Below are 12003 nucleotides of genomic sequence, written 5' to 3'. Positions count from 1 at the left end.
GAAATATATAACTTTTTTTCATTTAACAATAGATTAGAGACATCCTACCAGATGAATACAGAGAGAGATTTACCTCACATTTTTTAATCTAGAGATGAATTTACTATCATTTATTCAACTGTTCCTCAAATGATGTACATTCTGGTGTTTTCTGGGTTTTTTTCCACCACAGATAATACTGCACTGAACACCCTTGCGATTGCAGACTGTTCTAATTTCATTGTCATGGGTTTCTGAGCCTTGAAATCTAACCTTTCAAATGCCACTTGCTTCCCCTTATCCTCCCTGTCGTTTGGAGACGGAAGCTAGCTGAAGGGGGACACTGCAGATGAGCTAGGAAAACGGGTATTCACTCCATACCGCACATGGCCAGCAGCTTCCTGCTACACTATTTACGTCCTAGTCCATTGAGATGGCACTCTCCGCTCACATGACCCAAATGCAGCTCGCACTCCACCAAGAACACAGCTGAATCCAACTGCATTGGCAGCTTTGCACATGCTCCGTCTGGCCCTGTGAATCCTCACTCACCCATTGAGATTTCTTTTGGTTTAAAGCAACATTCCAGCTGCTGAAGCTCCGTGACCTCCAGTGTTTTCCTGGCTCTGATCCAAGGCAGGTGGCCCCCTGCAAATGGTGTGTTTTCGAGTTTGAGCTTTTTTGTTTATTTGTTGGGGGTCGGACGGTGTATGATAATTACCCACAAGCTTAGCTGATGAATGGAGCCATTAAGAAGTAACTCTTTTTTTCTGGCAGGTATTGTAGGAATAACATTTACTTATTACCATCGTTTGCCTTGACAACAACCTGCAGCTCTAATGCACATTTAATTCTCAAACAGAGGTCTTGGCGACTGATGCTGTCTGTATCTGACTGATGTGTTGACTATAACATGTGAGGTGGTGTTTTTTTCCTGTCTAGAAACCTGGATGCTTTTTGCCATTCTGATGATAAATGATGAGACAGGCAACCATGGATTTCAGCACTCCATCCGTGTTTGATCAGCAAAAAGGTAAAAACGCTGTTTTCATACATCCTTTGGTTCTTCGCATCTTTAGTTCAGTAGTTGAGATTTTGCAATTCTAAAGGGAAAGAGTAGTGTGTGTGAGAGAGAGAGAGCGAGAGAGAGGAGAGAGAGAGAGAGCAAGAGAGAAAAGAGGATTTCACATAGAAAACCTGTTCTAAATGTTCGCTTCGTATTTGATAAGCATTTGGAAGGGAAAAATAAGCTTCTGGTCTGTTTGTCTTGTTAAAATATTCTGATCTACAAATTTTAAAAATTGGGTTTCGAGCACGCCAGCTATTTCAGATACAATCATCTTTATTCTCATTTGATTTTTTTCAAATCTTCTCAAAAAATGTTATAGGAAGTAATATAAAAAGAATAAATCACGTATCTCTTTTCAGTCTATTAACCCAGTATCTCATTGCTCCAGTTTCATAAATACTTCTTGATTCCCTTTTAGGAATAGATGTTAACCTAGATTTATGCTGTAGTGATATATTATCTCATCCGGGGTTGTGGTATGACTTATCACTATGTTATTATTTGTAATGACGGGATATATCTTTCTTACTCATAACTTGCAGAGTGGAGGTCATTTTCCACATGAAAAGATTGCTGTGGAATCAACCCATCCTCATAAAAACCATGTATTCAGCCATATAGTTTATGTGTATACATTTTGCATGTGAAGTGTTTACATGTATGTATACGTAATACCTTTGTGCAATTATGCACCTTTTCTATGCATGTACAGGAAATTCCACTCTGTAAATGTCATAGATATTTTTTTAGAATATTTTAAAAAATAATCTGTTACCTAAACCACTTTCTGTTAACCTGTGAGTATTCTTCAGGATCCTAAAATTCTTTGGTCATTTCCTTGTTTTGGGTACAACATGAAAATGGTGATTTGTGAAAGCCTCATTAAGAAAATTCATTGCTTCTTTCTTTTTCCCTTTTCCTGCTTTAGGCCATACTGTGTTTACTATCCTTCAAGCTACATCTGGTTTCATGGGTGAATTATTTTAGTTCAGTGCTTTCTCAAATATTAGATTTACATTTAGATCTCTGAGTAACTGTATGTACAGATATACACAGACACACAGATTGATCTCCACTCCTTACCTCATTTTGAATTGTGTGTGTGTGTGTGTGTGTGTGTGTGTGTGTGTGCACCTTCAGAATGTGCTGGTTCACACTGCCTTGGACGATGAACACCATAGAGAAAATGACTGTCATGGCCGTGCCCACAACCATCCTCTCCCTTGTGTATGTCTTATATCACTGAAGACAATCAGGAAAAGTGAAAATATGCCCATATCCAAAGACCTAAAACTGGCTAAAAAATGACATTGCTGAGCTATGCAATCCAGAGAGGAGCACAGTGGATTTATTTTGTAAGCCTAATTTGAGGAAGCTGGAACCAACTGCGAAGAGCTGGCCCTTCATAAAGAATTCCTTGTGTTCTAGGGTTGTGTCTCCTTACAGGACTGAGTCTAAAACATAACTAGTTAACATATTAATTTGTAATATTTATTTTCTTATAGTATCTTTCATGTGAGCAATTCACAGCATTTCCTCCACCCCAGTACTGACTCTCCCTCGTCAAAGTTAACCTTCTCCCTGCCACCTCTATCTCTAGTTCTCAATCCTTTCTTTCTAGATGTGCCGCAGTATGGTGGAAATAGCACAAGCTGGAATGGCAGATCGACTTCTTAACTGTGTGACCTTTGCAAGTTACCTAACCTCTCTGGGCCTTATTTTCCTCAGCAATAAAATGGAGGAAATAATGCTGGCCTAGGAAGGTTGTTGTGAGAACATAAAATAATTTGTAAAAAGCACCAGTCACATTGCTTAATGTGCCATAAGTACCTTAAAATTGTGGCTGCTTTTTTTTATTATTGTTGCTATTATAATTATTACTACCTTGGACTGTGAGTTCCTCAAACGTGAAAGGCTCTTCGCTTCTCTATCTCCAGCTTGAATTTATCCGTCCTCAGAACAAATGAGAGTTTGGTTAATACTAGTTGACTAGAAAACTTTAATATTTTTTCAGAACTCCAGGGTACCATTCAGAGCAATCCCCTAGAATAATAAATTGAATGATACCTGAATAGTTCTGTTATCACATTAACCCTTCCACCCTCTTAAAAGCATGAAAGGCCATAATGGTTTAGACCATTATATAGATTTCAAATACCAATATTGTGTTGTTGGGCAAACCATGGCAAAGTGACTTTTTATAAGCTGAGTGTGGGCTTTATTTGAGGGCTCAGTATCTGGAAGGATCTTAGAAGTCATGTAATCCACTGGTTCTCAAACTTAGCCGCACATGAGAATCACATGGACAGGTTTTGAAAATGCTGATGCCTAGATCTCCAGTTTAATTGGTGTGGGGTGTGGCCTAACAAAAGCTCCCCAGGAAGATCTCATGTACCCCAAAGATTGAGAACCACTCATCCAACCCATCCCCCTAACATCTCCAGTGGAAAGAGTAAAGCACAGAGAGGTTAAAAGGCGGGCCCTGTTTGTACTAAGACCCCCAGCTAATGAGTAATAGAGGGGATTGAGCCCCAGGTGTTCACTCTCCAGACAATAGAACAATGAGAAATTTCTCTTCATGGGTGGTCTCTGGCCCCAGGAGCTACGATGGGGTGGTGGTAGGGCTCAGGCTGCTCTGGTTTATGGGTTCCCAGAGAATGCTTAGCACTTGAAAAATACGACACAGAATGACCTTCAGGGCTCGAATGATGTGGATGTGCTAAGTCTGAATCCCTCCAATGGCATTTTTCTCTATTTCTCTTTGGTAGAGGTAACGAGGCATCCTTATGCTAGGGGCGTAGGGATGGATGGCAGTTGCCCATGTTCTGTCTCAGTTTTCTTCTCATTTGCATGCACCTGGGCAGACTGATCTCTGGGTTTGAAAAATGTGCAGGGGCAGGGCTGCTGGGAGGCTTAAAGATCTGGTTCTCTGACTGGCCAAAGGCATGAGAGCCGGGTTTTTGGCTTGCTTCGTGAAACTGTGACACAGAGAGCCTGGGTCTTCAGAGCTCTCCACTCCTGCTCTTTGTGCTGTTTGCTTTCACCATAGCAACATTGCTTCTGGTCCCACGTGCTCTTCCTGGCTGTCTTCCCTCTCAAAGCCCACATGCAGGAAAGGACCTGTAGTAAAATCATTTACTACGGAACACAAAGGTTCCTACTGCAGTAGAGAGGTTATATAACTGAAGAGATTTGCATTTTTAAGCTTTGTCTGTAATTGTGGAAGGAAAAGGTCTGCGATGCCTGAAGGAGGAACCTGAGGCCCCAGAGAGAGAATGGGAGCTGGACAAACGTTCCCAAGGGTCTTGCCTACACCTGGCCCTGCCCAGGGCCTGGGAGGTAACGTGTTTGATGAACAGTGTGTTTGTGGACACCTGAGGGGGTTGGGGCCCACCCCACAGGCTTTTCACTGGTAGAGGTGCTGAGACAATACAAGGAGGGCAAGGCCCTCCGATGCAGATTCAACCGCGGCAATAGGGTCCTAGGGCTGCCTGACAAAGCACCAGAGGTTGGGTGGCTTAAAACAACAGAAAAGCATTGTCTCACAGTTCTGGAGGCCAGAAGTATGAAATCAAAACACTGGCTTGCTCCTTCTGCACTTCCCAGGGAAGAATCCTTCCTTGCTTTTTCCAGCTTCTGGCTGCTTGTGGCCTCCACTCCAGCCTGTGCCCCATCTTCACATGGCCTTGTCCTCTGCGTGTGTCTCTCTTGTGAGCATCTGGCTTAGAACGCTCTCTTCCTCTCTCTCATAGTACCAGTGCATGGATTACACTGAGGGCCACCCAGATAATCCAGGATAAACTTTTACTCTCGACAGCCTTAACTTGATCACATCTTTTGACATATAAGGTGATATCCACCCTTTTGCCATATACAGTAAAATGAACAGGTTCCGGAGATTAGGGCGTGGACATATCTTCAGGGCCACCATTTAGCTTGCTACATGGCATGAAAAGATATCAAATCTCAAGTCCCTTGTCAGAAAGTGTCGTGACTGGGGTTTTGGTACAAATCCATTCTTACTGAAACTAGAGGGAAATTTGGCATTTGGGAGGGAAGATGGAAGGGGCATCTACTTGGTGCAGACTCTGCAGGTACTTTACGTAGATGACATTTGAAAAGAACAAATGTTTATTGAGCACTTAGCAGAGCCAGGCTCTGTGCCACGTGGACGTAGACTAGCTCATTTAACCCTCATATCTGCCCCACTATTATTCCCCCTCTTTTACCAATGAGGGAATTTTAAAAGGTTATGACTGACCCAAGGTTATGACAGATAAAATGGCAACGCTGAGATTCAAGCATAAATCTGCTTGACTTCAAAACCCATGTCTGATCTAGGCAGTACTCTTCCTTCATCAGCCATACATTTTAATGAAGTAGAGATTAATGAAAATTCAAATTAATGAAGCAGTATTTTCACAATCAAGCTGTTCTTCCATTGTGTTGTGGATTTTTAAAGCTCCTACACACAGATGTGATGGTTTTAATTTCCAAGTTTTCATCCAAAATGGGAATGCTAAACAAAAAGAATTTAGAGTGTACAGATTTGCACTTTGCTGAAAAAGCAAAAGTGAAAATTCTGTGTGACATCCAGATGCCTCCAAAGGAAGAGTAAGCAAATTTTCAAAGAGGTTTGGGAAGAGAGCAAAGCCAGGCAAAGGAGTCAAGACAGAGAGGGAATGATTTGGGCTCACATGATGATTTTAGGTTCAAAAACCTTGAGTGGGTGCCTAGACTAAAACCCAGGAACACTGAGGAGAATGCTGTGATTAATTTTCAGACTGATGGTCCAGATAAAGGAAGATTAGCTGGTAAATCATCAATCCACAGGTTTAGAAGCAGAATAATCTGTGGCCTCTGGAAAATGATTAGCCTTCTCCCTCTTTTGGTGAAGGAAGAGGAGCAGAGGGAAAATGAGAGATGAGAGAATTCTTTTTCCAGTGTTACTGCCCACTCAAGACCAAGTTTAGTCAAACCGGTTTGCTGGAAGCCTGCCCTTACTTGCTTCCTTGCTGTCTCTTTGGCATAGGAACCTCCCTTCCCATCAACCAACTCCTGGGAAAGGTTGTGACAAGCCAGTCCACTCCTGGCTCCTCTTGTGAGCCTAGCTGGAGGGAAGCCCTGGACGAATCTTATCCAAACAATTACCATTCACAGCCTTAGAGAGAGCCATGAAAATGCTAGTGATTCAGCAGGTTGGGGATTAGGAGAGTGGTGTCATTGTCACTATTCTCCTCCAGAGGACAGCCCTACTGTCCTGGGGAATGGGGCCTCCTGCCCTAGGATGCATCCCAAGGAGGATCCAGGAGTGGTAGCCCGAGGGAATGGAGGTGCACCAGGTCCCTTAGGTCTGTGTCAACCCTGATGTTATGTCCCACAACGTAGCCAGATCAATTTCAGAAGGCAAATCCTCTATTCAGCCCCTTTTTCAGAAGTCAGCTAGGCCACCACACTGAGCTTTTCCTGCCATCTCTATTCATTAACTCCACATAATTGATATTCATGTATTTTCTCTTTAAGGCAACCATTTGGATGCAAGGATATTTTAACGGAATCTGAAAAAAAATTTCTACGCATGTAACTACTGTTATTACCAAACACGTATGAAACAAACATCTCACCTATCCCCAAATATGAGACAAGGTGAGAAGGTGAGGTTCTAGACACACGGGCATGCAAGACTGGTGTAGAAGCTGTGTACAGATACCATCTTGCAGAAAGACCACATCCAACCAGGAGTCGTGCTTAGCACTTCTACCAGGAAGCCTGTCTATCAGTCAGGGCAGAGTGTTGGCTGATTCTGAGAATCCACTTGTAGAAGAATGATCTACCTCTCAGCTTTTCTGATTTATCTCTTAAAATCATGGTGGTTTTACCTAATACTTACTAGCTTTCAACTAATAAATAGATTTGTGTGCCTAATAAGGGCCCTTGGTTTGTTTTCTTTTTTTTAAGGTTTTATTTATTTATTTGACAGAGAGAGACACAGCGAGAGAAGGAACACAAGCAGGGGGAGTGGGAGAGGGAGAAGCAGGCTTCCCGCCGAGCAGGGAGCCTGATGTGGGGCTCGATCCCAGGACCCTGGGATCATGACCTGAGCCGAAGGCAGACGCTTAACGGCTGAGCCACCCAGGCGCCCCTAGTTTGTTTTCTCTTTGTAAAACTTAAAAATGTCACTGACTCATCCATGATCTTGTTTTATTGGGTCTGTTGGGGAGGAGGAAAAGGGAAGACTGTCCTTTTACACAGGAGATATTTCTATTTCTAAATGTTCCTCAGAATTTTAAAATATACATGTACAATATTTAATAGCATTCTAATTCTTTTTTAACTTTTTCAAACTTAAGGAAATGTTGTAAAAATAGTATAAAGAACGCTTGTGTCTTTTACACAGATTCACCTAATTTAACATTTTGCCCCCTTTGCTTTATTGTTGGCTTTCTTCTCTGTCTCTCCCTGTCCCACATCTCCCTGTCTCTGCCTCTCTCTGCCTCCCTCTGTGTATGTATATGCATATGTGTGTGTATACTATAATCTGTCTGCATTCCAATTTTGTCTAGTGAGCCAGTAACATCTTTCATAGCATTTCCTCCAGTACTTGATCCAGTCTAGGATTAGGTATTACATTTAGTTGTCGTGTGTCTTGTGTTTCCTTTCTTCTGGAACATTTCTGCACACTTCCTTTGTCTTTTATGACATTGACATTTTGAAATTACAGTCTCTCTTTTTTTTTTTTTTAATACTGAGTTCCTCTTTCTGGGTTTGTCTGATGCTCCCTCATGACTAGTTTTAGATGATGCATTCCTAGCCAAAGTACCACAGGGTGATGTCTCCATCTCAGGTTATCACAATATCATTTAAATCTTTTTAAATGGTAATTTGAAGTGACAGGTATTGCACTACTACAGATCAACCAGTTCTTACAATGGTTTTTTTTTTTTTTCTTAATATACTGGGATTTTTTTTCCTATTATAAAATTAATACCACCTTCTTCAAAATAGTCGAGCAATACAAAAAGGATTTCAGCATAAAAAGTGTTGTATTCTAGCAATATGAATGTTATATAGCTAGCGAATGTGAGCCCAGCCTGTCCTCAGCTTCTCAACCACCAAGATGGACTCAGAGTCACTCACCCTCCCTGCTGGCGCTGGGAAGTAGCTCCCAAAGGGAGATAAAGGAGATCAGGCCAAGAATATCAATCAGCATCATTAATCAGAAGAAGAGCAATAACTGGCTAATTAAGCAGCTCGCATGTGCTAGGTGCTGTGCCAAACTCTTTACTCCTTACACTTGAACCTCAACACAGCCTATGAGATATGTCCCATCTTTGGTTGTCTGAGGTTACACGACTTGGCCAGCACCACATAGGACAAGGGCCAAGGTGCCATTTTAACTCCAGCTTCTGAAACCCAAGCCCTACTCACACTCCCCTTCACCACAAAGGTAGACTTTGTGGTCTCTGATAGCCCACCCCATCCACCACCTCGTGACTCCTAGCACAAGAAGGGAAAGAAAGGTAGTGGCACCTCCAGTGGGACTGGCGGGAGCTGACAGCCCTGAAGTGGCTAACCCACGCTGCACGTCCAGTTGCAATGAGCTCTGCCCAGTGGGTACTGCTCATTGTGATAGCCTGACCTTTTCCAGGGTAGCAATGGATCCAGTCTCCATGGCAGGCTGCCTTGGGAGCAGAGAAGGGCACCAGCATCTTGGGAGAGGAGTCCGCAGCTAAAAGGTTGGGGTTACACAGCAATGTGACCCGTGGAGCTGATGTGATAGGAGCTGGGGATTTGCAAGGTCAAGGCTTGGGTTCCATCACAGAAGCTTCAGAAGCCAAGTTCTTCATCATATTCCTACTCAGCACATTTGTTCTCTGCAGCAACCTGTTGATGTTTCTCCAAAAGACAGTTCAGGGAGCCCAGTCCCGAAAACAGGGTCACACATAAACAGCATTTGACAGAAACAAAAAAAGAATTATTTGGACATCGATATCCTGTGGTTTGATTGTGAATAACCTTGAGACCATTTCTTTGTTCTTTAACTCACCATAGTAAATCAGAACACAGTCTGCTGTTTTGTTTTGTTTTTTTAAACTTATTTTTAAGAACTGTGAGAGGGACACCTGAAATTCATCCGAATTGACATTTTTATCCTTCTGATTACTTAGTGCTATTAAAAAATGGTGTTCTAGAGTTCTGGCTACAACTTGGCTGACTCAGCATGACCAGGAAATATAGAGAGGCGTCAGGATGGGCTCACAGGCATCTGGTTTCAGGTAGTCAGAGCAGAAATCAATTTCAGGATGGATCCTGGAAGTGTTTTGACTTAGAACAGTAGTATTTTGGAATTGGAAGGAACCTCAGTCTGTAATCCAACTCCCTCACTTTTTATATGTGAAGACTGGAAACATAGAGGTATTGATGGGGATACCATGTAATGCCGTAATGGCCCCTGGAGCCAAACTGAACAGGTCAAGGCCAGTGCCATGACTTACTGTGTGACCCAGCTGTTTAACATCTCTACAGCTCACTTTCCTACCTTGTAAACTAAGATGAAGCTACTTCAGAGGATTGCTTATCTAGACTGAATTGATGAATACATACAAAGCCCCTGCAACCATTCCTGGCTCACAGTAATCATTCAGTGAGTGCTAGTGGTGGTTATAGGATTGTTGTAAAGATGGTTATAACAAGGATTGTTCTAAAAATTTAATGAATACATACAAAGCAGTTGGAACTAGGCATGGCCTAGAGTAATCACTCCGTGATGCCAGTGATTCTTATAAGTGACTCACATAAGGTCACATGGACAACTGGTCCCTCCCAGGTCAAGAGAACATCTTACCCTTTAAGCTGGCTCCTCCTTAGTAATGAATACATGGCATAGCACCACTGTTTTTTGTGGAAATTGGAGGGAGCAGAATTTTCCTGGGCAGGAAAACCACATCAGAAGGAAATGAATTCTCCAGGAAAGCTCACACAACTTGGACTAATTCCACTTTGCCTGTCCTCTGTTACTGGTGTTCTGTCACCTTCCAGATAAAACTCTTCCCTTTGCCCAAAAGCCAGTCTACCTGTTAGCTTTCACTGTCCATACTGGTGCCAGGCAGGCCTCTGGGCTCTCTACATGGTTCTGGGAATTATCTGGTTTTGAGGCAGAATCTCATTTTTTAAAATTTAATAGTTTTATCATGTTTTACGATTTGGTAGAGGAAAACTCCCTCAGTACTCTTTTTTTCCCGATTTTATTGGATATTCTTATTCATTTTTTGTTTCCTTTTTTTTTTGTTTATTTATTTTTGCTTTTGGAAGATACTACATTAATACATGTTCAAGGTGTAAAACAATATCCAGTGAAGAATCTCCCACCCTGCCAAACTCTCTAACCATCCGGTTCCCCTCCCTGGAAGCAAAACAATATAAGCAGTTTCCTATGTATTCTTCTAGAGAGATTCTGTGTAGATAAGAAAAGAAAAGAAAAATACAATCTTTTTTCTTCTTTAAAGCATAAAGTTATCCATTTGTTTTTACAAATTAAAAGTAGTGCCCTTTTCCTGAACCCGACCCCCCAGAAAACTATTGAAACTTTTATTGAAATGGTGTTAAACTTACAAATGAATCTGTACAATAATTAAAATTTATTATCCTATTTAGTTTGTCCTTTCTGGGAATATGGCGTATATCTCCAAGAATTCGACTCTGCTGTTATATTGCTCAACACAATTCTGTAGTTTTCCTCAGTTAGATTTTAAATATTTTTTCCTGGGCATTTTATATTTTCATTGTAATAAGTTATTTCCTGCTTATATTATTTATTACAGAGAACTTTCTAGTTTTATATTTTATATTTTATTTTAAAATCTGCTAACTTAATCAAATCTCATCACTTCTAATAGTTTTGTCATTAGTTCTCTTGTGCCATCCTGGTGCACAGGATGAAACCTTAATGGCAAATCCTGTTCTGCCAACTATGGGAAAATTATTAAACTTCTCCGTGCTTCAATACCCTCATCTATAAATTGGAATAAAGATACTACCTACTTCATAAAATTGTTGAGGCAAATAAATAGCCTAATTCAAATGATACTGTTGGGACAGTTAGCTATTATTAAAACTATGATAATTTTCCTCTCCCTTTGCGATTATTATCTCTCTCTCTCTCTCTCTTTTTTTTTTTTGCTTCATACTTACTGCGTTAGATTGTCTTCTTTCTTCTCTATTGTTTTACTATTAAATATGGTATTTGGAATTGATTAGAAATAAACGCACTTAACCATACTTAGAATGTAAGCTTTCAGCTGTTAAGCATTTTTTTTAGATCCTTACTCACATTATCATGTATTTCCCCTTTGTTCTAGTGGTGTGATATATTTTATTAATAGATATCAATACATCAAAATGTTGTGGTTTTGGAATATAGGTGAAGTTCAGTGGGGTGAGGTCTGGAGCTGGACCAAGAAAGAATTCTTGAGACATCTTTGGTGCAAAATGGTGGTTTTAATTAAAGCACAGGGACAGGAGCTGAGGGAGGGCAGAAAAAGCTGCAGCACCAGGGTCCTGAGGAGTGTTGATCACATACGGGGGGGAGTTGGGGGAAGTGAGGAAAAGGGAGGTTTCAAAAGAACTTTCATATGCTAAAGAGGACCAACCTGCAAGATACCTACAAGATACTGGAGGCCCTTGCCATGGTCAAGTTAAGGTTGTTTTCCCCTCTTGCAAGGTATTAACATTAAGATAGTTGGGAGAGCCCTGGAATACTGTCACACAGGTCCCACCCAGGAGTGGGGTGGGGGAGGTTGCAGGGTGTCAGCTTGTGCTTTGTCTTCAGCAAGCCTTCTGCTCCCTCATCAGAAACATCTTTATAAATGATTAACTATTTGATCATGGTGTATTATTCTTTCAATATCCAACTGAATTTTATCTGGTAGAATTTAATTTAAAACTTAGAATTCTAT

The 12003-nt window shown here is 41.3% G+C and overlaps 1 protein-coding gene across 1 annotated transcript in view; it reads left to right on the top strand.

Moving 5' to 3' along the window:
- Window positions 1–521: 521 nt before the first annotated feature.
- The window catches only part of ANKRD55 (ankyrin repeat domain 55), a 98551-nt gene continuing 87069 nt past the window's right edge, over window positions 522–12003 (top strand). Inside the window, exons 1-2 of the mRNA XM_027606092.1 lie at window positions 522–636; window positions 922–1012. Of these exons, the coding sequence (XP_027461893.1) occupies window positions 955–1012 (58 nt within the window). The 5' untranslated portion in view covers window positions 522–636; window positions 922–954. The remainder of the gene's footprint in view (window positions 637–921; window positions 1013–12003) is intronic.

This window comes from Zalophus californianus, chromosome 5 (genome assembly GCF_009762305.2).
Source record: "Zalophus californianus isolate mZalCal1 chromosome 5, mZalCal1.pri.v2, whole genome shotgun sequence".
Taxonomy (NCBI): Eukaryota; Metazoa; Chordata; class Mammalia; order Carnivora; family Otariidae; genus Zalophus; species Zalophus californianus.
This window is presented reverse-complemented; position numbering and strand designations above follow the sequence as displayed.